This window comes from Natrix helvetica (genome assembly GCF_964273705.1).
Source record: "Natrix helvetica genome assembly, chromosome: 5".
In the NCBI taxonomy this organism is placed as follows: Eukaryota; Metazoa; Chordata; class Lepidosauria; order Squamata; family Natricidae; genus Natrix; species Natrix helvetica.
In genome coordinates, this window is record NC_138551.1 from 147,251,542 (window position 1) to 147,276,082 (window position 24,541).

Here is a 24,541-nt window from a genome sequence, read left to right on the forward strand (position 1 = left end):
GCTTTCTTAGAGGAAGCGAGTCCCGAACAGGTTATCATGCAGAGATACAGCAGGAGCACTCCTCAGATTGCATGGCGAATATATTTATTGGAGCTGGCTGCACGGGTGCAAAGCTTAAGAATGACTACATTAGTCAGCAATGCCTGTCAACGTTGCGTAATTCTTGGGTGTTTTTTTGTGAGTCTTTTCACAGCCCAGTTCTCTTATTTGCTGTGGGTTTCTGGTCTCCCGGTGACTCACTCCTGTGTGTGTCTGCGTGTGTTTCAGGTGTGAGCTGCCCTTTGCTCACTCCCGCTTATTTCTCTCTCCCTGTTACCTGTCCTGGGGGGAAATAATTTGGGTTGAGAAGGGACGCCTCGTTCAAGGTGGAGTGGGTTTGGCTGGGAATTTAAACCCCTTTCTCCCCCCAAAAGTTTACAACTTCTAAAAGTCTCCTTTGTGTTAGGGGAAAAAATGAATTCTAACGCTTCCTGCCTCCTTGCCGCGTCAAAAAGATTTCCAGAATAAAATCGATCCAGAAACCTTGACGTCTAAAGGCAGGGGGAAAAAACAACAACGCCAAGGAAGATTGATTCCAAAGGGACTAGCCGCTTGAAGATCTGTTTGGGTTTTCAGCTCAGGCTCTCACCACCCCCACTCCCGTCCCCCCCAAAAGCCCACTTTTGCATTCCTGCCCTCTCTTGGGTGTATGGATGCAGCCACAGGAGGCGGCAGTCAAACCAAGTGTGATCTGGAGGATCTAGACAGGTGTGGCTTGAGTCAGCTTGTCCCAGTCAAAGGTTGGTCTTTGCTGTGTAGTGTGTGTGTGTGGGCCCCACCCAGAGAGAGGAAGGTGCTCCTCTGCCAGACTTGTGCCCCGTGGCGGTGGGGCAAAACTGGTCTTTGTCCGGTCTCGCAAGTAGAAGGAGAAAGATGCCACTGGAACAGGTAGACTCAACTCTGCTTTTTCTCCCTGTGTCTTTTTTAAAAAAAAATATTTCCCAGTTCTTCCCTACTTATTTAGTCACTTTCTGTTTTTCCCTTCCTTCCCCTTTTATTACTTTCTGACTTCCTCTACACCTCCCTCCCTCCTACTCCTTCCTTCCTTCTTTCTTTTCTTCCTTCTCTTTCTTTCTTTTTCTCTCCATCCCTCCTTCCTTTTTTGCTCCTCCTCCTTCCTTCCTTCCTCTCTCCATTTTATCCTTCCCACCCTCCCTCCCTTTCCTCCTTCTCTCCCTCCCTACTGGCTTCTTTCTTTCCTTCCTTCCTTCCGTTCTACTCTCCTCTCCTCCCTCCCTCCTCCCTCCCTCCCTTCTCCCCCTCCCTGCTTGCTTCTTTCTTTCTCTTTCCTTCCTTTCTTCTCTACTTTCCTCCTCCCTCGTTTCTCTCCCTCCCTGCTTTCCTTCCTTCTTTCCTTCTGTACTCTCTACCTCCCTCCCTCCCTTCCTTGTCTCCCTCCCTGCTTCTTTCTTTCTTTCTTTCTTTCTTTCTTTCTTTCTTTCTTTCTTTCTTTCTTTCTTTCTTTCTTTCTTTCCTTCCTTCTTTCTCTTTCTTTCTTTCTTTCTTTCTTTCTTTCTTTCTTTCTTTCTTTCTTTCTGGATAACAAAAATTGCATTCTTGATCTCTTTTCAATGTGGAGATATTCACTTTTTGTAAACATTGTTGATCTAATAACTAAACTTGGATATTTTATGCAATTGGGTTAAAGGCGGCATTCATGCAAAGGATTTTGTGGGTTGGTTGAGTGCCACACTTCGGTACCAAACGTTTAAAAAAGTAGCTTTTTGCCACTTGAGTTTGTTGATTGAGTATATTTGGATAGCTTTGCCCAGCTGGAAAAGTCATTGCCATTTCTTTGCATTGCAACTGAAGGTGTCAAAAGGCCTATGTTTTTCCTCTTATCTGTCTTTTTATTTATTTTTTGGCCTTGTTCCAACAGCTGAGGCATCGGTCTGACATTTGCCCCCTTTTACAATCAAAACAAATAAAGCTTGAGTATTAGTTCGTACTTTTTTGCCACATTAGGGACTAGAAACCTGATGGCTAGATGTGGGAGGTATTTTTGGGAGTTTTCTGGAGGTTTTTTTTTTTTTTGGCAAGGTTGAGGACTAGAAACCTGGCCCACATGCACCACTGTGTGTTTGGGTGTGATTTCCTTAAAAAAAAGTAAAGTTTTATTTTGTGTCCTCTTGAATGTATTAGTGTTATTTCTCCTATTTCAAAGAACTGTTTTCATTACCTTCCAGCCTGCCTTAACTTCCTTCCTTCCTTCCCTCCTTTCCTCCCTCCCTCCATTCCTTCCACTTTCTTTCTTCCAGTTTTTCTTTCTTTCAATCTTTCTTTCTTTCTTTCTTTCTTTCCTTCTTTCTTCTTTCCTTCCTTCCTTTCCTCCCTCCCTCCCTCCATTCCTTCCACTTTCTTTCTTCCAGTTTTTCTTTCTTTCTTCCACTGTCTGTCTTTCTTTCTTTCTTTCTTTCTTCTTTCCTTCCTTCCTTTCCTTCCCTCCCTCCATTCCTTCCACTTTCTTTCTTTCAGTTTTTCTTTCTTTCTTTCTTCCACTGTCTGTCTGTCTTTCTTTCTTTCTTCTTTCCTTCCTTTCCTCCCTCCCTCCCTCCATTCCTTCCACTTTCTTTCTTCCAGTTTTTCTTTCTTTCTTCCACTTTCTTTCTTTCTTTCTTTTTCTTCTTTCCTTCCTTCCTTTCCTCCCTCCCTCCCTCCATTCCTTCCACTTTCTTTCTTCCAGTCTTTCTTTCTTCCACTGTCTTGTCTTTTCTTTCTTTCTTCCTTCCTTCCTTCCTTCCTTCCTTCCTTCCTTCCTTCCTTCCTTCCTTTCCTTCCCTCCCTCCTTTTTTCCTCCCTTCCTCCCTTCCACTTTCTTTCTTCCATTCTTTCTTCCACTGTCTTTCTTTTTTCTTTCTTTCTCTTCCTTCCTTCCTTTCTTCCTCCTTCCCTCCCACCTCCTCTCCTTCCCTCCTGCCTCCTAATGCATTTCTGTTTTCCTGTCATATTTCTAATTCTTGCATGACTCAGGATATTTGTGTGATTACCCAGCTATGACTTTCAGGAATCCTTTGATTTGAGCTTCCTATTTTTGGAAAGGATTCCTGGGCAGATCCCTTCCGGGATCCAGCCAAAGGATCTGCTGGATACCAAACAAGCCTCGCTTTTTTCCCCCACGTTGCAGTGTTTGAGGGATGCCCAGGGGTCTCCAAGGCATAGCTGAGCTGGGCTAGTGGACGGAGGTGGCATTGCTGGAAGCCTAACTTTTAAAAAGTGGGGAGGGGGGATGGCAGACTGAGAACAATTTTCTAAAATGTCTTTGTGGCTCTTTACCCCCCGACGCGTTTAAATCCAAGCCATCGAAATCAAGTTTCTAGTCCTGTTTGTCTTACCGATTTGTTGTTGTTTTTCTTTGCAACTTTTGTTGTTTTGAATGATGTTTCTTGCCTTCTCTCCACACAGGGGCTGCGTCGACGGAGGAAAGGATGGGGAGGTGAGAGACAACACTTTTGTGCGTGTTTCTTTGGCAGTGTCTTAGCTGGTTGTTGGATGTGATGACTGAAGAAGCAATCAGCAAGCATACTGCTTCAGAAGTGCTGCACACTTACAAGTCCTGCATGGGAAACGGCGTTTAATCTTAGAGGCGTATAAGGAAGATGGATAATTTCTGGGAAAACAGGAAAGGGGCAGCTGAGAAGGCCACAAGCTCCTGAAAAGTCCCTGATTTAAGAACAAGACCTTGATTCAGTTTTCCTTTCGTTTTGGCAGGTTTTCTAAAAAAAAAAAAAAAAAAAAAAGTGATAAACGGGTGTTGAACCCAGAGAAATTCTGATATGGGGAAAACAACTATGTTAAACCTAGAAATAAGGAAAATATTGATCCCAAGCATTTGGTGGTGCTGGTGTATTTATATTTTATTTTCCTCTAGGTATTTTAAGAGCAGTGAAGTGTTAAGGCCACTTTATAAGGCCTTGGTAAGGTCAGACTTGATATCCTGCATCCAGTTTTGGCCGTTACGATGTAAAAAAGAGGTGGAGACTCTCCCCCCAGCACGGCTTTCCAAAATGTTTAAAAATCTGGCCCCAAACTGTTGGAAGTGTAAAAAAACACCAGGCACTTTCTATCATATGTGGTGGACGTGCAACGAGGCAAAAAAAATATTGGAAAATGATTCAATCATGGTTAGAACAAATGGTGGGAGAACAAATTATGTTTAAACCAGAAATCTTTCTCCTAGGCATAATACCGGAGGGGTTTAAGAAAGATACACTTTATCTAATTATACATATACTAACTGCAGCGCGCATAACCTATGCACAGTATTGGAAAAAAGAAAATACACCATCAGAGCTTGATATAATCAGAAAAATGTTGGCCTGTGCAGAAGCAGACAGGCTCACTCTTGAACTTAAAAATAAAGGGGAATCAGAATATTTAGAAGTATGGAACAGATTTTATGATTGGTGTAAGACAAGATGACAAGACTGGAACAAATGTATATATTGTGATTGAACAGAAGGACAGACAATGTATTAAATAGAATAATTGTTAATGGTTGAAACTAGCTGTATATAATGTGAATGTATGCTCGCTTCGACAACGCGGTATTACATTGTTTTAATTGTAAAAATAATAAAAATATATTTTAAAAAAAGAGGTGGAGACTCTAGAAAGAGTGCCGAGAAGGGTAACAATTAGGGAAAAGGAGGTGAAAACATATGAAGAACGGCTGCAGGAACTGGGCATGGCTAGTTGAATGAAAAAAAGGACTAGGGGAGACATGATAGCAGCGTTCCAAAATCTCAAGGGTTGCCCCAAAGAAGAGGGAGTCAAGTTATTCTCCAAAGCACCTGAGGGCAGGACAAGAAGCAATGGGTGGAAACTAATCAAGGAGAGAAGCAACTTAGAACTAAGGAGAAATTTCCTGACAGTGAGAACAATTAACCAGTGGAACAACCTGCCAGCAGAAGTTGTGAATGCTCCAACACTGGACGTTTTTAAGAAGAGGTTGGATATCCATTTGTCTGAAGTGTTGTAGGGTTTTCTGCCTAAGCAGGGGATTGGACTAGAAGACCTCCAAGGTCCCTTCCAACTCTACTATTGTATTCTATTCCTATTCCATTCTATTCTATTCAGTCTGACTTAATGGAATTTTTACCTGTGGCTTAGCATCCACTTAGCCAAAGTTTCAATGATTAAGCACCGACAACATCTGGTGGCAAGCTGTTCCACTGGTTAATAGTTCTCACTGTCAGGACATTTCTCCTTCTAAGTTGCTTCTCTCCTCGTTTAATTTCCACCTGTTGCTTCTTGTCCTGCCCTCCGGTGCTTTGGAGAATAATTTGATCCCCTTCTTCTTTGTGGCAGCCCCTGAGATATTGGAAGACTGCTATCATGTCACCCACCCCCTCCCCATATCGGCTGGATTACCATTGTGTGTTGTGTTGTGTTGTGTTGTGTTGTGTGAATAAAGTCTTTCTATAAAACCACTGTTTATTCAATAAAACACGGATTTTATTTTAAGTAAATAAAATACTTTTAAATAAATGTATGTTTCTGTGACATTCACGCTCAGTTGGATAAAATGAAACGAATCCCACTTTATGCCTGGATTTTTTGCATCTCCACACTCCTTTTCTGCACTAAGTCCTGTCCAATTCACACTCTGTCGGGCGAATCAAACCTATCCTTGTCTTCTAATCAGGCTTACGGTGAAGACACTGAGGTTTAACGCAGACTATTTCAAGCTTTATTGTGGCGAGGGCTGCTTTTCTGCATTCCAGCAGGGCAGGGTAAAATAATATAAAATAAACGCCTTTATATTGCTTTAGCGTGTTTGTTTTTAAAAGGGCCCGATCCAGCTGGATTTTGAAGGCTCGTTTCCTCCACGGCACCCTGGCCGTCTCTTTCCAACAAAGGCCTCCGTTAAAAAAGCTCATGACGAATCAGTCCCAGTGCGTGCATTTTGGAGGTATACTGCCCCTTAAAATGGAGGTTCTATTTAACTTCCCACTGCTTTGTGATCTCGAGTAAGCAGCTGGGGCACCTCCTAAGCCGGGATGGGTAACCGTGGCAATTTTACGACCTGTGGACTTCAATTCCCAGAATTCCTGAGCCAGCTTGAACCAGGCTGGCTGGAGAATTCTGGGAATTGAAGTCCACAAGTCATAGAGTTACTATAGTTGTCCACCACTGTCCTAAGAATAGAATGGAAAATAGAATAATGAATAGAATAGAAACTAGAATAATGAATAGAATAGAATGGAATGGAATAGAAAATAGAATGGAAACTAGAATAATAAATAGAATAGAAAACAATAGAAAATAGAATAATGAATGGAATGGAATAGAATAGAATAATACAGTTCGAAGACACCTTGGAGGTCATCTAGTCCAACCCCCTGCTTAGACAGGAAAATGGTGGTCCAATCTCTTCTTAAAAACGCACAACTTCTGGAGGCAAGTTGTTCCACTGGTTAATTATTCTGTCAGGGAATTTCTCCTTAGTTCTAGGGTTATAACAAAAAGTATGATTAGAGTAGTAGGGGGTTGATCTTACTGCAAAGAGGCCAAGGTTCTTTATTAATTTATTATTTTATTAATCAAATTTATTCGGCCACCCAATCTCACAGCCAGTGACTCTGGGCACTGAACGACTGCCAAATAAAAAGACAAATGTAGAAAAACATTTATTACACATTCTTGTTCACTTGGAGGGATTTAGTTTCCCCCCTCGGTCATGATATTTCAGCTTACTCCACCTCATCACGTCGCTCTTCATGGGGACAAGGGAGGAGGAGATGTTTAATTGAATAGAAAAGTAATGTCTCCTTTGACTTGAGCAGAGCTGAAAGACAGCACTAGAGAAAAAAGGGATGGGGAAGAGAGGAAGAAAAATGTGCAATTACCAGAAGTCGTCTTGGTTCTTCTTCTTCTTGTTAGTTGCGAAGTTGTATCCAACCCATCATGACCCTGTGGACAACGTTCCTCCAGGCCTTCCTCTGGTGTCCATTGAAGCTCACGCCGACTGCTTCGGTGACTCCATCCAGCCACCTCCTTCTCTGTCATCCCTTCTTCTTTTCCCCTCCATCGTTCCCAGCATCAGGCTCTTCTCCAGGGAGGCCTTCTTCCTTCTCATCAGGTGGCCAAAGTCTTTGAGTTTCCTCTTCAGGATCTGGCCTTCTAAAGAGCAGTCAGGGTTGATCTCCTCTAGGACGGACCGGTTGGATGGCCTTGCAGTCCAAGGGACTCAATGCAGGAGTCTTCTTCTCCAGCACCGGAGTTCAAAGGCCTCTATTCTTTGGCGCTCAGCCTTCCTTATGGTCCAACCTTCACAGCCATTCATTGCAACTGGGAAAACCATCGCCTTAACTATATGCACTTTTGTTGGCAGGGCGATGTCTCTGCTTTTTAGTCTGCTGTCTAGATTTGCCATCGCTTTCCTCCCCAGGAGCAAGCCTCTTTTAATTTCTTGCCTTGCAGTCCCCATCTGCGGCGATCTTGGAGCCCAGGAAAACAAAATCTGTCACCACCTCCATTTCTTCCCCATCTATTTGCCAGGAATGGAGAGGGCCGGATGCCCTGATCTCAGTTTTCTTAATGTTGAGTTTCAAGCCAACTTTTGCCCTCTCCTCCTTCACCCGCCTCAAGAGGCTCTTTAGTCCCTCTTCACTTTCTGCCATTAGAGTGGCATCGTCTGCATATCCGAGGTTGTTGATATTTCTCCCAGCCATGGTTAGGACAACTGGAAGGTGGAGGAATTCCCTGCTTTACTTTCCTGGCTTAACTGGATCAAACCAACTGTGGTTTGCTGAACCCAATTCTCTGACTTCGTGGGACATGCTGAAGTGTAAACTAACATGCGAGATCAGAGATGTTGTGGCGGGACTAAGCAAGGTCTCCAGCTCTCATTGACTGCCTCTCCGGAATCTTGTGACAATCCCCATAGCTAATTGCTATTGATGTGTGCCTTCCCCCCATCCCGCTCCAGGTCCCACAGCTGGTAAGGTAAAGGTTCCCCTCGCACATCTGTGCGAGTTGTTCCCGACTCTAGGGAGTGGTGCTCATCTCCGCTTCAAAGCCGAAGAGCCGGAACTGTCCGAAGACGTCTCCGTGGTCATGTGGCCGGCATGACTCTACTCCCAAAGGCGCACGGAACGCTGTCCCCTCCCTTCCCGCCAAAGGTGGTTCCTATTTTTCTACTTGCATTTTTTTTACGTGCTTTCGAACTGCTAGGTTGGCAGAAGCTGGGACAAGTCACGGGAGCTCCCTCTGTTACGCGGCGCTAGGGATTCGAACTGCCGACCTTTTCAAGCTTGTGGGTTTATTGGCTTTGTTTTCTTTTTGTTTTTTTTTAAATTTCCAATTAGCAGAAGTCCTGCTTTAAATATACCGAATATTCTCAGCAGCTGGAACATCTGCTGGGGGTGGCATCTAGTGACTCAAAGTCAAACGGATGCTCCGAAGGCATCCATCCAAACCCTTTTGCCTTCCTAATCTGTGAGTAATGGCCGCTTTTCCTATGGGACTCATACAGGGACAGCACAGGGACCCTCCCCTTACCATGTGCAATTTAATCTGTTGCCTCTCAAACCCTCCCCCCCTCCCAAAGTCTGGAGGCACAGCTGGATTGGCAGCTGCCACTCTTATTCCAGTGAACTCCCACCCGGGCGGGCCCCCTCCATGCAGTTTAGATAACCCAAGGTACAAGCCCGAGCAGGGACTCCTGCAGAGAAGCAGCAGCGACCCTCGGGCATGGGGAAATCAGCCTCCTTGCGCGGCTCTTTTGAAGCCTCACCGCGGCCCCTTTGGCAACCCCGGGAGCCCCCCTTGGCGTCCCGCCCCGGCCTGCAGGAGGGCCGCCCTCTGTGCATGCTCAGGAGCCGCCCTCTCCTTCTCCAGGGCCAGGCTTTGGTCCGGCGCCAGAGCGCAAGGAGGAGCGGCCGAAGGAGGAGCCACGCCAGTCATCGGGGGTGGGTGTGTGGGTGTGGGGCGCCTCTGGGCCCTTCCCGGCCGGGTCTCCGATGCCTCCGCCCTGCTGAACCCGGCGTCGACCGCCCCTCGCCGGAGGGCAAGGGAGCCGCGCCCCGGACCTTTCTGGAGAGCAGGGAGGAAGGTCGGCAGCGCGGCTTTTGCGCCCCGGAGGACCCCCCCCTCCCCGCTTTCGCTCTTCGCTCGCCCCTTTCCCTTTCTTCCTCCTTTCCTTTTACGTCCCTTTCCCTTTCTTTCCCCGTTCTCTTTCTTCCCCCTTTCCTTTCCCCCGTCCTTTCTTCCCCCGTTCTCTTTCTTTCCTCTTTCCCTCTCTTTTTCCTTTCCCTCTTTCCCCTTTCCTGTCTTTCTCCTTTCTTCCCTCGTTCTCTTTCTTTTCCCTTTTCCTCTCTTTTTCCTTTCCCTCTTTCTTCTTTCTTCCCGTTCTTTCTTTTCCCTTTCCCTCTTTCCCCCTTTCCTCTCTTTCTCTTTTCTTCCCTCTTCTTTCTTTTCCCTTTCCCTCTTTCCCCCTTTCCCTTCTTTCTCCTTTCTTCCCCTCTTCTTTCTTTTTCCTTTCCCTCTTTCCCCCTTTCCTCTCGTTCTCTTTTCTTCCCCCGTTCTCTCTTTTGCCCCCCTCTCTCCTCTTTCCCCTTCCTTCCCCCGTTCTCTTCTTCCTCCTTTCCTCGCCATGCTCCTTCGGGATCCCCCGGCCACGCCGGTCTCCCCCTGGGAGCGCGGGGTGGTGCTCCTCTCCTGCGCCCTCTCCGTGCTGGGCTGCTGCCTTCTGCTGGGCACCCAGGCCCGCTGGCCCGAGCTCCGGACGCGGCCGCGCCAGCTGCTCTCCTGCCTCTCGGGGGCCGACCTGCTCTCCGCCGCCTCTTACGCCTACGGGGTGCTGAAGGACTTCGAGGCCTCGTCCTGGGACTGCGTGGCGCAGGGCGCCCTCTCCACCTTCGCCAACACCAGCTCCTTCTTCTGGACCACGGCCATCGCCCTGGACCTCTACTTCGCCATCGTCCGAGGCTCCAGCGGCGCCGGCTTGCTCTGCTTCTTCCACCTGGTGAGGTGGGTGGCTTCCCCCGTCTCCCCTTTACCTGGTTTTGAAGGGGGGTGGGCAACACACACCTCTCTTCCCTCTTTTCCCTGCTTCTGGTCCCCCGAAAGCAGGATAGGATAGGATAGGATAGAGAATAGAGCAGGGAATAGAATAGAATAATAGGAATATAGTGTAGAGTAGAATAGAATCAATAGAATAATAGGAATATAGTATAGAGTAGAGTAGAGTAGAATAGAATCAATAGAGTAATAGGAATATAGTGTAGAGTAGAATAGAATAGAATCAATAGAATAATAGGAATATAGAATAGAGTAGAATAGAATAGAATCAATAGAATAATAGGAATATAGTATAGAGTAGAGTAGAATAGAATAGAATCAATAGAATAATAGGAATATAGAATAGAGTAGAATAGAATAGAATAGAATCAATAGAATAATAGGAATATAGAATAGAGTAGAATAGAATAGAATAGAATCAATAGAATAACAGGAATATAGTATAGAGTAGAATAGAATAGAATAGAATCAATAGAATAATAGGAATATAGAATAGAGTAGAATAGAGTAGAGTAGAATAGAATAGAATAATAGGTATATAGAATAGAATAGAATAGAATAGGAATATAGAATAGAATAGGAATATAGAATACAACAGAATAGAGATTAGATTAGAACAGAACAAAATACAGATGAATAGAATAAAATAGAATAGAATAATAGGAATGTAGAAGAGAATAGAATAATAGTAATATAGAATACAACAGAATAGAATAGAGATTAGATTAGATTACATTAGAACAGAACAGAGTACAGATGAATAGAATAATAGGAATATAGAATAGAATAGCGATTAGATTACATTACATTAGAACAGAACAGAATACAGATGAATAGAACAGAACAGAACAAAACAAAACAGAACAGAAGAATAGAACAGAACAGAATTCTTTATAGGCCAAGTGTGATTGGACACACAAGGAATTTGTCTTTGGTGCATAAACTCTCAGTGTACATAAAAAGACAAGATACATTTGTCAAGAATCATAAGATACAACACTTAGTGATAGTCACAGGGTACAAATAAGCAATCAGGAAACAATATCAATATAAATCGTAAGGATACAAGCCACAAACTTACAGTCCTGCAGTCATAAGTGGGAGGAGATGGGAGATAGGAACAATGAGAAGACTAATAGCAATGCATCCTTAGTGAATGGTTTGACAGTGGTGAGGGAATTATTTGTTTAGCAGAGTGATGGCGTTCGGGAAAAACTGTCCTTGTGTCTAGTTATCTTGGTGTGCATTGCCCTATAGTGTCATTTTGAGGATAGGAGTTGAAACAATTCACATCCAGGATGCGAGGGGTCTGTAGATATTTTCACGGCCCTCTTTTTGACTCGTGCAGCGTATAGATTTTCAATGGAAGGCAGGTTGGTAGTAATTGTTTTTTTCTGCAGTTTTAATTATTCTCTGAAGTCTGTGTCTGTCTTGTCCTATGTCTGGATCGCTGAGGACTAGCCCCTTGCAATGCTCTTTGGTGTTAGAAACAAAGGCTGGCCCAAAGGCAGGGATTACATTTAACCCCCCCCCCCCCCCAAATGCTAGAACTAACAAATTCATAATAATCTTTTTTTAAAGTATTTTTATTAAACTGTTTTCTTCATTTTACATCACAGATTCAGCTTTGCAACAGCGAGTCCCTTCGGGGAGAGGGGGCGGTCTATAAATTCAATAAATGAATGTAAATGAAATGAATGATATACTGGTTATATCCACAATTTTTTACATTATACATACTATTATGTCTCCTAGTAGTATACAGTATCATAACTATTGTTTCCATATTTCTAACGTACACCTCTATATATTTATCTTCCTAGATATTTTATTTTGCATTTTGCATCTTTATAACATCTTACCGTAATATTGTTTACAATAAATATTCTTCGATCTATCATTGTACTTCTACTTACTTCTAATTTCTAATTCATTAATCGTCTTTCATTGTTAATTTATCTAATCTTTACATCTGCTATCTAACCAATTATACCATATATCCCAAATTAAATAGTATTCTGTCTTTAATTCCCATTGTCAACCTATCCATCTCAGCGCTGTCTAATTCCTCTGTGGGTATATTTACATTTTTCCGAGCAGATATAATTCCAGCAGCTGTTATTACGTGTAGCATTAAATATAGAGGTTTTTTTAAAAATTATATTTCCCTGTTAGCATGTTTAATAGAAATAGCTCTGTCTTTAAGTCTGTTTGTTGTTTTACCATTTCCTCTCACCACGTTTTTATCCTTTATTCATAATAATCTTTATTGGTGTTTTTATTTTATTTTTAAACATCCTTCCCTTTTCAATTCCCCGGTGGTTTTGACCTGCCTTGTAAAATGCAACACAATTTTTAAGGAGGAATGAGGTGAGATGGGAGCCGGCGAAGAGTTTTTTTTAAAGTTTGGGGGATTGCCAGTTGGAAGTTCTCTGTTTTATTTGTTCTGTTCTGTTCTACTCTCCAAGGCACCTCAGGGTAGAACAAGAAGCAATGGGTGGAAACTAATCAAGGAGAGAAGCAACTTAGAACTGAGGAGAAATTTCCTGACAGTGAGAACAATTAATCAGTGGAAGAGAAGTTGCCTCCAGAAGTTGTGAATGCCCCAACACTAGAAGTCTTTAAGAAGATGTTAGATAGCCATTTGTCTGAAGTGGTATAGGGCTTCCTGCCTAGGCAGGGGGTTGGACTAGAAGACCTCCAAGGTCCCTTCCAACTCTGCTATTGCATTGCATTGTATTGTATTATTTCACCCATTGCAATTAGGATATTCGGGGTTATTTGAAGAAGTTATGAGATTCAAGGGATTTATTATTTATGGAAAGGCCAATGAACTGTTTTGTCTCAGCAGAAACAAACAAACACACTGCATGCTGATTGCAGGGCTTAGCTTGGGGAAAAAAATTGCGCTCCTCCGCTTCGCATCAAAAGTCTGCCTCTTTGTTCCCATAAGCCACAGCCAGCCAAAGTCAGAGGCAAAGATGATGGAGCTGTGGTTTCCCAAAATCTGCCTCTCTTTTTCTCTGGGCGAGGTGAGCTTGGCGTGGCCGAGACCACAATTCTTGGAGACCTGTTTTTCCAATCCAACAATGTTAATTTAAAAAAAGAAACGAAACTTCTAATGACCCCCAGTAAAACCCGTTTTTGCTTTCGAAGGCCATTCTATAGTCTTGCTCTTTCCCCGCCCCCTGCAAAATCCATAATCCTTGGATTTGGTGGAAAAGCAAAAAATGGGCACGTCCTCCTTTCTCCTTCCTTGCGTCTTCTTAACACCCTCGAATTATGACAAGTGAGCCCAAAATTTCCATTGTTAAGCGGAACAGTTAAGTGAGCTTTGCCCCTATTTTACAACCCTTCTTGCTACAGTTGTTCAGGGAATCACTGCAGGTGTTAGAATCGGTTGTTAAGCGAATCTCTGCTTCCCCACTGACTTTGCATGTCAGAAGGTCGCAAAAGGGGAAAAAGATGACCCTGGGACACTGCGACTGTCATAAGTACGAGTCAATTGCCAAGCATTCAAATATTGATCACGGGAGCAGGGAGAATGCTGCAATGGGGTGGAAAACAATTGTAAATCATTTTTCCCCCATTGTCGTCGTAACTTTGAACCATCACGAAACAAAGGGTCGTAAGTTGAGACTTAACTCTACACAGAAGACCCCCAAATCAGCCTCTTCTCCTTGGTGACTTCTGTCCTATTCCCCAACTTAACGACAGTTCATTTAGTGACCGAAGTTACAGCGGCACTGAAAAAAAAGACTTATGAACGTTTTTCATACTTATGACCATTGCCGCATCCTCAAGCTCACCTGGTCAAAATCCAGACGTTTGGCGACTGACTCGTGTCCCCTCAAAGTCAATGGCGAAAGCTGGATTCACTTAACAACCCTGCTTTTAACTTAACAGCGGCAGTGAATCACTTAACAACTGCGGCAGGAAAAGTCGTAAAATGGGGCAAAACTCACTTAACAAATGTTTCACCGAGCCACGGAAATTTTGGACTCCATTCCGGTCGTAAGTCGAGGACTACCTGTTAATTGGCCAGATAAGTGATTATATATATATATATGCCTGAATAACTTGAAATAGATCTATACTAGTCTCCCTTTATTTATTTATCAGCACAAATACAACACACACACACACACATTTGTGTTACAACCCCTGGCATCCAAGACTCCTGCCTAATATGTAATACAGCCCAGGTTCAAATCCCAGTAAGGGTATGGCTAGCTGATGAGAGCTAAATAGCTTGAAATAGATCTATACTAGTCTCCCTTTATTTATTTATCAGCACAAATACAACACAAATTATATATATATATATATATATATATATATATATATATATATATATATATGTATGTATGTATGTATGTATGTATGTATGTATGTATGTATGTATGTGTGTGTATATATATATATATATATATATATATATATATATATATATATATATATATATATATATATATATATATGTTTTCGTAGAAACAAAACCAGCATACACACACACACACACACACACACACACACACACACAATAATATACAATAGCAGAGTTGGAAGGGACCTTGGAGGTCTTCTATATATATATGTATTGCATATAAAATGCATTTCTGGTGGTGCAATTGTAAATGAGATATGTTTGCACTTCGGAATGCCTCCTTTATGATATCCGGTGGCTTTGAGTTCCTCAGGCTGCAGAGATGCTTGACAAGAGAATCTCGAGTGGTTGTGCAAACAATGGCACGAGAGAGACGTTTGGCTTTTGCATGCTTAGTCTTGAGCAGGCGGGCGAGGGCGGGCGCCTGAAACCGATTTTTCAAAAAGAAAAAAAAAAGAGGCTTCCCTAGCATGTGAATTGGTTTTATGTTTAGCTGCCACCTTTTTCATCCCGGTTTGGGGAGCGTCACTTTCCAACCAGCCGATCCCCGTAAAGGCAAAATGAAGGGTGTGTATTTTTACTCCTTGACATATCTTTAAAAAAAGAATAGGTAGAGGTGAGTTTGAAGATATTGGGAGGCCCGGTTCCCATCCTCCATCCCTCTCCCCGCCCTGGGTTGGCTGAGGCTGATTGGACTTGTGATCCCAAACCTGGAGGAATGCTCAAGAGTTTGAGAATGGAAAAATTCCAGGGGGTAAATTCCAAGTTTACGCTGAACACAAAGGCTCGATTGCACAAGGAAGATCTGCGTGCATTTTATTATATTTTTTCTGATCAAAGAGTGCAGTGTGATGTGTGAGAAGGAGCATGGAAGAATCCCAGATCTGGGCTTGTTAGATTTTCTTGAGCTGATATTTGAATTATGCTGCGAAATAACAAGAGCTGGAAGGGACCTTACAGGTCATCTAGTCTAACCCCCCCACCCCACCCAAGCAGGAGACCCCCCACACCATTTCTGACAGGTGGCAGTCCAGTCTCTTCTCGAAATCTTCTAGGGATGAAGCGCCCACAACTTCCAAAGGCAACTTCTGTTCCATTAGTAAGCTGTTGGTAAGCTGTTAGAAGAGGGAATCGTACAGAGACGCAACGGGCAGACTCATTAGCCAGAAAGGCGCACATTCCTAGCTGTCGGCACCACCTATATTCTGTTATTCAGAAGTTATAGGTTAAGTTAAGATATAGGAATTTAAGTTATAGGAATTTCATCCCTGGAGGCTTTCAAGAAGAGACTGGGCTGCCATTTGTCAGAAATGGTTGGGCGGGGGGAGGGGGTTGGACTAGATGATCTACAAGGTCTCTTCTAACTCTGTTATTCTGTTATTCTTCTGTCAGCCAGAAGTTGTGGGAGCTTCATCATTGGAAGCTTTCAAGAAGAGACTGGACTGCCATCTGTCAGAAATGGTGTAGGGTCTCCTGCTTGGGTGGGGGGGGGGGGAAGGGGGTTGGACTAGATGACCTACAAGGTCCCTTCCAACTCTGTTATTCTGTTATTCTTCTATTAGCCAGAAGTTGTGGGAGCTTCATCCCTGAAGGCTTTCAAGAAGAGACTGGGCTGCCATCTGTCAGAAACGGTGTAGGTTCTCCTGCTTGGGCAGAGGGGTTGGACTAGATGACCTACAAGGTCCCTTCCAACTCTGTTATTCTTTTATTCTTCTGTTAGCCAGAAGTTGTGGGAGCTTCATCCCTGGAGGCTTTCAAGAAGAGATTGGGCTGCCATCTGTCAGAAATGGTGTAGGGTCTCCTGCTTGGGCGGAGGGGTTGGACTAGATGACCTATAAGGTCCCTTCCAACTCTGTTATTCTGTTATTCTTCTGTTAGCCAGAAGTTGTGGGAGCTTCCTCCCTGGAGGCTTTCAAGAAGAGACTGGGCTGTCATCTGTCAGTAATGGTGTGGGGTCTCCTGCTCGGTAGGTGGGGGATGGACCTACGGGACCCCTTCCATTAATCTGTAAAGGCTTCCTGCCTGCCTGAACTGGTGGCCAGACCCAGAAACCAAGCACGGAGAAATTTTACCAAAGAACCAGGGGGCTTGGACTGCACATCCCATCAACATGAGTCTGGCTTTGCGTGATGGGTGGTGGAATCCCACCTCTCCGATCATAACTTGACTTTAAAAAAAAGTCACGTTTCTGTGTTTCAGTGCTGCTGTGCAGAGGAACGGGTTCGACATTTCAGAAGTGCAAATTAATTCAGGGGAGTTTATCCTCGTCGGCTATTCAGGGACTGCTTGGGGAGAGGGATTATGTTGCAAATAACCTACAAAACTGCATTAGTGAAATGTCAGCCGCTTTGCTTGTGACTGGAGTGTATTTATAGCTCGGGGGGGGGGGGGCTATTTTACAACTCGAGCTAATTTTAGACCGCTGCTTGGTTTGAGAAAGAACTGAGGCTAGTGGGTTCGTTGATCTGCCTCTCAATTCATTCACATCTGGATTAAACTGGACAAGTTCCCCAATCCGGTTCACTGTTTTGAGTCCAGCCAGAGCATATTAGAAGTGATCTACCTACCTACTTACCATCTATCTACCTATTCTACCCACCTACTACCTACAACTATCTGTCTGTTTGTCTGTCTGTCTATCTGTCTACCTACCTATTCGCTCACACAGGGAGGGGCTTCTCCTGGTGCCGTCCACTAGGCAATGCCAACGGGCGACACCAAGGAGTAGGGCCTTCTCTGTGATGGGCCCAACCCTCTGGAATGACCTCCCCCCCCCCCCCCCGACATCAGAACCACTACTGACCTCCGCTCCTTCCGGCAAAAATTGAAGACTCACCTGTTCCGATTAGCGGGCCTGGCATAATTACAACTGTTCCTCCTGGTAAATGTACTATTAACTGGTTATTTTAGGGGTATTGTTTTTAATTTAATTTGTGTGTGTTTTAGGGTTTAAAATTATATTTATATATACTGGCTCTGTACAGTTCTTTTAATTCTATTTTTAACCTCCTCCATTCTAACTGTACATATTCAATTCTATTTATTGTATTTTGATATATTTTTTACATGGACTGTACACCGCCCCGAGTCCCTTTTGGGAGAGGGGGCGGTCTAGAAGCACAGTAAAATAAATAAATAATAATAATAAATAAATACCTACCTACCTACCTACCTACCTACCTACCTACCTACCTACCTACCTACATCCATCTATCTATCTATCTACCTACTTACCTACCTACTTACCTACCTACCTATCTACCTACCTATCTACCTACCTACATCCATCCATCCATGCATCCATCCACCTACCTACCTACCTACCCACTTACTACCTACATCTCTATCTATCTATCTATCTATCTATCTATCTATCTATCTATCTATCTACCTACCTACCTACCTACCCACCCACCCACCCACCCACCCACCTACCCACTTACCTACCCACTTACTACCTACATCTCTCTCTCTCTCTCTCTCTCTCTCTCTCTCTCTGATCATCTATCTATCTATCTATCTATCTATCTATCTATCTATCTATCTATCTATCTATCTATCTATCTACCATCTATCTATCTACCTACCTACCTACCTACCTACATCCATCCATCCATCCATCCATCCATCCATCCATCCATCTACCTACCCACTTACTACCTACATCTATCTATATCTGTCTGTCTGTCTATCTATCTATCTATCTATCTATCTATCTATCTATCTATCTATCTACCTACCTACCTACCTACCTACCTACCTACCTACCTACCTACCTGCCTCTACCTACCTACCCACCTACTACTTACATCTACCTACCTACCTACCTACCTACCTATCTACCTACTTACCTACCTACCCACCTACTACCTACATCTGTCTGTCTGTCTGTGTGTTTGTCTGGCCTGGGACTGTGGTTTTCTAAAACAATTCTCAACCGCTTGCCTGAAAATTATTATTTTTCTCCGATGCACTATTAAAAGATGGAAGGGATACGGTGGCTCAGCGGCTTAAGACGCTGAACTTGTCGATCAGAAGGTTGGCAGTTCGAATCCCTAGTACTGCGTAACACAGTGACCAAGCTATTTGATTAAGCTCCGATGGTGTGGTGGCCAAGAGGTGGCGCCGTCGCCTCAGAATCAGGAGGCTGTAAGTTCGATCCCAGGTAGAGGCAGATATTTCTCTCTCTGGGCACAATGAGAATATAGCTGCGGGGCGGGGAGGGGAGAACTCCACACTGGAGACAGGAAAGGCATCCGGCCAGTAACCACTCAGCTTCATTCAGTTGCCCAGACACCACCCTGCAAGGGATTATGAGGTCGTTAAAAGAGGAGGAGGAGGAGGAGGATTCGAGCAAGCTCTGCCAATTTTACAATCTAATCTTCGCTTCCGGCATCCTACCTTCAAGGGGTGTCGCTCCCCAAATTCAGAAAGGAGATCTCTAGCTCGTTTCCCCTGGGAATTCTGCCCAGTTTGACGGCTCCGAATCTTTCTTTTTTCCCTTCTCTCTCTCTCTCTCTCCCCTATTTGCAGCTGGGGGATTCCCCTTGGCATCACCGCGGCCGCCGTGGCCTTGAAAAAAATCGGCTACGACGCGTCGGACGTCTCGGTTGGCTGGTGCTGGATCGACATCAGTGCGGAAGATAGGCTTCTTTGGATGCTGCTGGCAGGGAAACTGTGGGAAATCCTCGCTTATGTGACCTTGCCCTTTGTTTACATCCTGATAAAGAAACACATCAACCGAGCGGTAGGTGTTTAGAATGTGATTGGCTCGGGGGAGGCTTATACCGGCGTTCCTCGACTTACAGCAGTTCACTTAGTGACTGTTAAAAAGTTACAGCAGCACTGACCAAATAGTATAGTCTTTATTGTCATTGTACAAAATAAGTACAACGAAATTGGTTCTTAGGGCGACTTATGGCGGTTTTCCCCCACTTAACGACGGCTGTAGCATCCCCCCGCGGTCAGGCCATCAAAATTTCAGACGCTTGGCCATGGACTCATATTTATGATGGTTGCAGCCTCTCGGGAATCCCCTTTTGCGACCTTGTGACGCCCAGAGCCCGATTTACTTAACAACCCCCCCCCCCCCGTTGCTAACTTAACCCCTGCAGTGATTCATTTAGCAGCTGGTTGTTAAATGCCGCAAAATTAGAAATTAAGCTCAGTTTCATTTAGCAACGGAAATGTGGTTGTAAGTCGAGGACTACCTGTAATTGGGCAGGTCAATGACTTACAACTCCCTCACTCCCTCAATGCGCCCGTTTGTCTGTCTGTCTTCTATCTATTATCTGTCTGTCTGTCTTTCCATCTATCTTCTATCCATCTATCCATCTATCTATCCATCCATCCATCCATCCATCCATCCATCTATCTATTTATCTATGTATCTATCTTTCCATCTATCCATCCATCCATCCATCCATCCATCCATCCATCAATTTTCTATCTATCTCATCTCCCCTATCCCTCTTTCTCTTTCTCTTTCTTCTCTTATCTATCTATCTATCTATCTATCTATCTATCTATCTATCTATCTATCTATCTATCTATCTATCTATCTATCTATCTATCTATCCATCCATCCATCCATCCATCCATCCATCCATCTTCTATCCATCCATCCACCTATCTATCTAGATTATCTATCTATCTATCTATCTATCTATCTATCTATCTATCTATCTATCTATCTATCTATCTATTATCCATCCATCGATCTCATCTCCCCCCTACCCCCACCCCTCTTTCTCTACCTACCTACCAGCTACCTCCCTCCCGCCTATCTATCTATCTATCTATCTATCTATCTATCTATCTATCTATCTATCTATCTATCTATCTATCTATCTATCTATTTATCATCACCTCTTATTTATTTATTCCATTTATTCAGCCCACCCCATCTAGCCAGTGAGCAGCTTTATCACATTTTAAAATGAAAAGCCATAGAAACCTCCAAAATCATGATGCATCTAACCGGGAAAGGGTTGGTCTCCCTGTTTTTCTTTCCCAGCACGCAGCCCTCTCTGAGTATCGGCCCATCCTGTCCAGGAACCCGTCTTCCCAACCGAGAGCCGCCTCCGTAGCGGACAGGAAGCTGACCTTAATCCCCATTATTTTCATCTTCCTTCGTATCTGGAGCACCGTTCGGTTTATCCTGACCCTTTCTGGCTCTCCTGCAGACCGAAACTGGCTCCTGGTCATACTTCACGTGAGTTTCAAAAAACAACAGGTTGCCTGCACGGGCCTTGCGCACCCAGCTGCCTCCAGGTGTGCAGCAAAGGATTCTGGGGATCGAAGTCCACTCTGTTTAAAAGCTCAAGAGAACTTTTTTTTTTTTTTTTAAATTCCAGAAGCAAAATAAAAAAATATATATTCCTCTCCTTTTCCCACCAGGGAGTTGGGAATACGTTTCAAGGAGCCGCAAACTGCATCCTTTTTGTCTTTTGCACACGCGTCGTTCGGAAGAAGGTGTTTTCTTCCTTGTGCTGCTGGAGGCACTCGAACCCGGAGCCTCCCCCGCCGAGTTTGGAGACCAGCTTCCAGGCTGAGGCCCCCCTTTGCAAAGACTGGGAGCTGCTGCAAGGCAGCGATAGCACAGGGGAAGACCCTCCCATCCCCTGAACGTTGGCCTGCATCGTGATGGAAATCACCGTTTTGCCTGGTGGGATTTGCACCCGTGAGTGTTTTTAGCTTGCCCTCATTTTGCAAGGGGAGCTTTTAGAATAGAAAAGAACAGAACAAAACAGAACAGAACAGGAATGGAACGGAAGATGGGATGGGATAGAAAATAAGTAGAAAATAGAAAATAAAATAGAAAAGAATGTTACAATAGTAGAGTTGGAAGGGGCCTTGGAGGCCTTCTAGTCCAACTCCCTGCCTAGGCAGGAAACCCTATACCGTTTCAGACAAATGGCAATCCAACATCTTCTTAAAGACTTCCAGTGTTGGGGCATTCACAACTTCTGGAGGCAATTTCTGGTCCACTGATTCATTGTTCTAACTGTCAGGAAATTTCTCCTTAGTTCTACATTGCTTCTCTCCTTGATTAGTTTCCACCCATTGCTTCTTTTTCTACCCTCAGGTGCCTTGGAGAATAGCTTGACTAGGATAGAAAATAGAATAGAATAGAATAAAGTCGAATGGAATGGAATGGAATTAGAAGAGAAGAGAGAAAATAGAAGCTAACCGGTAGCAGACTTCAGAGCGTTTCACCCCTGCTTTAAACAGTTAACTAAACAAATGGCTTAAGTGGAGAATGAGCGATTTATATGGCTTCTGATTTTTCTACTAAAACTTATCTTCTCATTGGTCCTTGTCTGTGTTTTGTTCGGACAGGTAACAAAGATGCCGAGTTCCTATTACGAGTGATATTCATTCACCTGAGAAAGAAGAGGGAAAAAAAAACCATAGATTTTTGGACTTTTTTTTTAAACAGAAAAAGAAAAAGAAAAAACCACCATTAAGATTTTCACCATAAAACGTCTGGATTGGAATTCTTCCAAATAACTTTCTCAGGATGTTTCTTTCTTTCTCTTCCTTCCTTCCTTTTTAAAAAGATGCTATGAAGACATGTCTTTTTCAATTTTTTTAACTCAAGTTTTAAGAATAAAAGAGGAAAACACGTTGAATGAAATGTTAAGGAACAAGACTTTCCAGGCTTAAAAGCGGGGAAAGGAGAGCTGTTTGGAAACCCTATTTGGAAATCATAGAGGAAAGAGAAAGAGAAAGAGAGAGAGAAAGAGAGAGAGAGAGAGAAAGAGAGAGAGAGAGAGAGAGAGAGAGAGAGAGAGAGAGAGAGAGAGAGATACTGAGACTATAGGTCCCATCATCCTCAACTAGCCTGATCAGGGATGGACGTTGGAGTTGAGCAATTGCCTACAATTTTCTTCTTGAAACGATCGATACGAGACGGATACTTGTGGGTGGTAAAGACTTTGCATTTGAGTGGACTGTAAAAGGCTGCACATCCGTTAATTATGATTTTATCGCAAGCCATCCAGGAAAGCAATGGACTCACAGATGCCCGGTTCCAGCGGAAACCCACAATTTTGCAGGGATGTCACTTTGTTGGCCTTTGAATAAATGCTGCAATTTTTAAAACTGTTCTTTTTTGGGGGGAGGGGGGGTAGGCTGATTTTTCTCATTCTGTATACCTCACTTCTCTCTTGTGTGTTTGTGCGTTTTGAACATCCATGGAACAAAACTCTTAAATCTAAAGATTAAAATTTAATTGTCCATCTGGGGCTTTGAACGAAAGTGTGTTTTTAAAAAGAAAATAAAAATAAACGAGCTTTGAATCTTTGTTCGTTTTTTTTTTACCCTTGCTTTAATCCCCCCCCCCTCCCCAGCAGTTCAATTTAGAGAGAATGACAAAGATGCTTCAAAAGTGTATCTCAGTATATAATGCTTGTGTGTGTGTGTGTGAGAGAGTTTTTCACACTTTCGTTTTGGGTGGTTTTCTAGGTTTTTTTTGAAATCGTTCTTGCAACCTTCTTGTATTTAAGTAACAATTTTTTACTCTTGTCCCTTGTGATTTCTTGGTTTTGACTCCCATTCAGAGCTTCTGCACCGGAGACAAATTCCATGTGTGTTTAAACACACTTTTCCAAATAAAGTATCCGATCAATTAATTCACCCATTTCATGGGAAAACGGGGCGTTTAAATTAAGTAAGGACTGGGAAGAAAGTGTGAATAAATTGGCTTAGAATTGGAAGACCATCAGGAGATCACCAGGTGCTCAGATACGGAGGAAAGTTGGAAAAACTTTCTGTAGCGCAAACGCTGGGAAAATTATGCGCCGTCCCTGAAACCTGGAATCCCCTGGATGTAAATTTATGCAAAACAGCTCCTTAACTGCCATTTCTCTTTTCCCGGAATCTTCCCGCCTCCTTCTCCTGATTGGCTCTTGGTGCTTTTCCAGCATTTTTCCTTCAAAAGAAAAGACAGCTGTGGTTTTTCTCCCTTTACTCCAAGGCACCTCACCCAAAAAAGAGTAAGTTGGCTTTTAAAAAAGAATTACTAGCCTTAAAATCTAGAGACTGGCCTGCTCCAAATGGACTGGCAGAGGAGCAGTGGAGGGTCAGGGAAGATGCTAACAAATTTGGGGGATTTATTACAACAATTAGGAATCGAACAGGAAACTCTCAAGCCAATGTTCAGAAGAAAAGAAGGGGAAAACCGTTCGCTTAGGTTTTGTCCTCTTTAATTTCCTCTTTGAGAAAAGCTGTCCGTCGTTGGTGACGGGCTCTAAGGAGACTCCTCGATCTACATAATACAATAGTAGAGTTGGAAGGGACCTTGGAGGTCTTCTAGTCCAACCCCCTGCCTAGGCAGGAAACCCTATACCGGTTCAGACAAATGGCTATCCAACATCTTCTTAAAGACTTCCAGTGTTGGGGCATTCACAACTTCTGGAGGCAAACTATTCCACTGATTCATTGTTCTAACTGTCAGGAAATTTCTCCCCAGTTCTAAGTTGCTTCTCTCCTTGATTAATTTCCACCCATTGCTTTTTGTTCTACCCTCAGGTGCCTTGGAGAACAGTTTGACTCCCTCTTCTTTGTGGCAACCCCTGAGATATTGGAACAATGCTATCATGTCTCCCCTAGTCCTTCTTTCTCTTAAGCTAAACATACCCAGTTCCTGCAACCGTTCTTCATATGTTTTAGTCTCCAGTTCCCCAATCCTCTTTGTTGCTCTTCTCTGCACTCTTTCTAGAGTCTCCACATCTTTTCTACATCGTGGCGACCAGAACTGAATGCAGTATTCCAAGTGTGGCCTTACCAAGGCCTTATAAAGTGGTATTAACACTTCACGTGATCTTGATTCTATCCCTCTGTTGATGCAGCCTAGAACTGGGTTGGCTTTTTTGGCAACTGCTGCACACGGCTGGCTCATATTTAAATGGTTGTCCACTAGGACTCCAAGGTCCCTTTCACAGTTACTACTACTGAGCAAGGTATCATCTATACTGTACCTGTGCATTCCGATCTGCTGCAGTCTATCTTGCAATCATCAGGGAAGACAGTTTGTGGAGGTTCTTTGCCTGGATTCAGGGGGGGAATGGTTTGTAAAAAATGTTTTTT

At 43.6% G+C, this 24,541-nt stretch overlaps 1 protein-coding gene and 1 long non-coding RNA gene across 3 annotated transcripts in view; both read left to right on the plus strand.

Annotated features, from left to right (window-relative positions):
- Positions 1–5,526, plus strand: part of LOC309393186 — a 12,636-nt gene extending 7,110 nt beyond the window's left edge. The window contains exon 4 of the long non-coding RNA XR_014175543.1: positions 3,442–5,526. This is a non-coding gene — a long non-coding RNA (uncharacterized lncRNA). The remainder of the gene's footprint in view (positions 1–3,441) is intronic.
- Positions 5,527–8,930: 3,404 nt separating this feature from the next.
- On the plus strand, positions 8,931–22,756 carry GPR157 (G protein-coupled receptor 157). Of its 2 annotated transcripts, XR_014175597.1 has the most exons (5): positions 8,932–10,011; positions 18,983–19,196; positions 20,466–20,663; positions 20,849–21,131; positions 21,791–22,756. XR_014175597.1 is itself a non-coding variant. In XM_081955754.1 (4 exons), the coding sequence occupies exons 1-4, from the start codon at positions 9,635–9,637 to the stop codon at positions 21,074–21,076; spliced, it is 1,017 nt and encodes a 338-aa protein (XP_081811880.1). In that variant the 5' UTR covers positions 8,931–9,634; the 3' UTR covers positions 21,077–21,133. The 2 variants fall into 2 exon arrangements, 1 of the variants encoding a protein (XP_081811880.1); XM_081955754.1 differs by lacking the exon at positions 21,791–22,756 and having other exon boundaries at positions 8,931–10,011; positions 20,849–21,133.
- Positions 22,757–24,541: the final 1,785 nt, after the last annotated feature.

Excerpts from the sequence above, each read along its gene's own strand:
- GPR157 (XM_081955754.1), top strand. The coding sequence starts at position 9,635 with ATGCTCCTTCGGGATCCCCCGGCCACGCCGGTCTCCCCCTGGGAGCGC. Across the intron at positions 10,012-18,982 it reads TGCTTCTTCCACCTGGTGAG|CTGGGGGATTCCCCTTGGCA; the intron begins GTGGGTGGCTTC and ends CCCTATTTGCAG. Across the intron at positions 19,197-20,465 it reads AGAAACACATCAACCGAGCG|CACGCAGCCCTCTCTGAGTA; the intron begins GTAGGTGTTTAG and ends TTTCTTTCCCAG.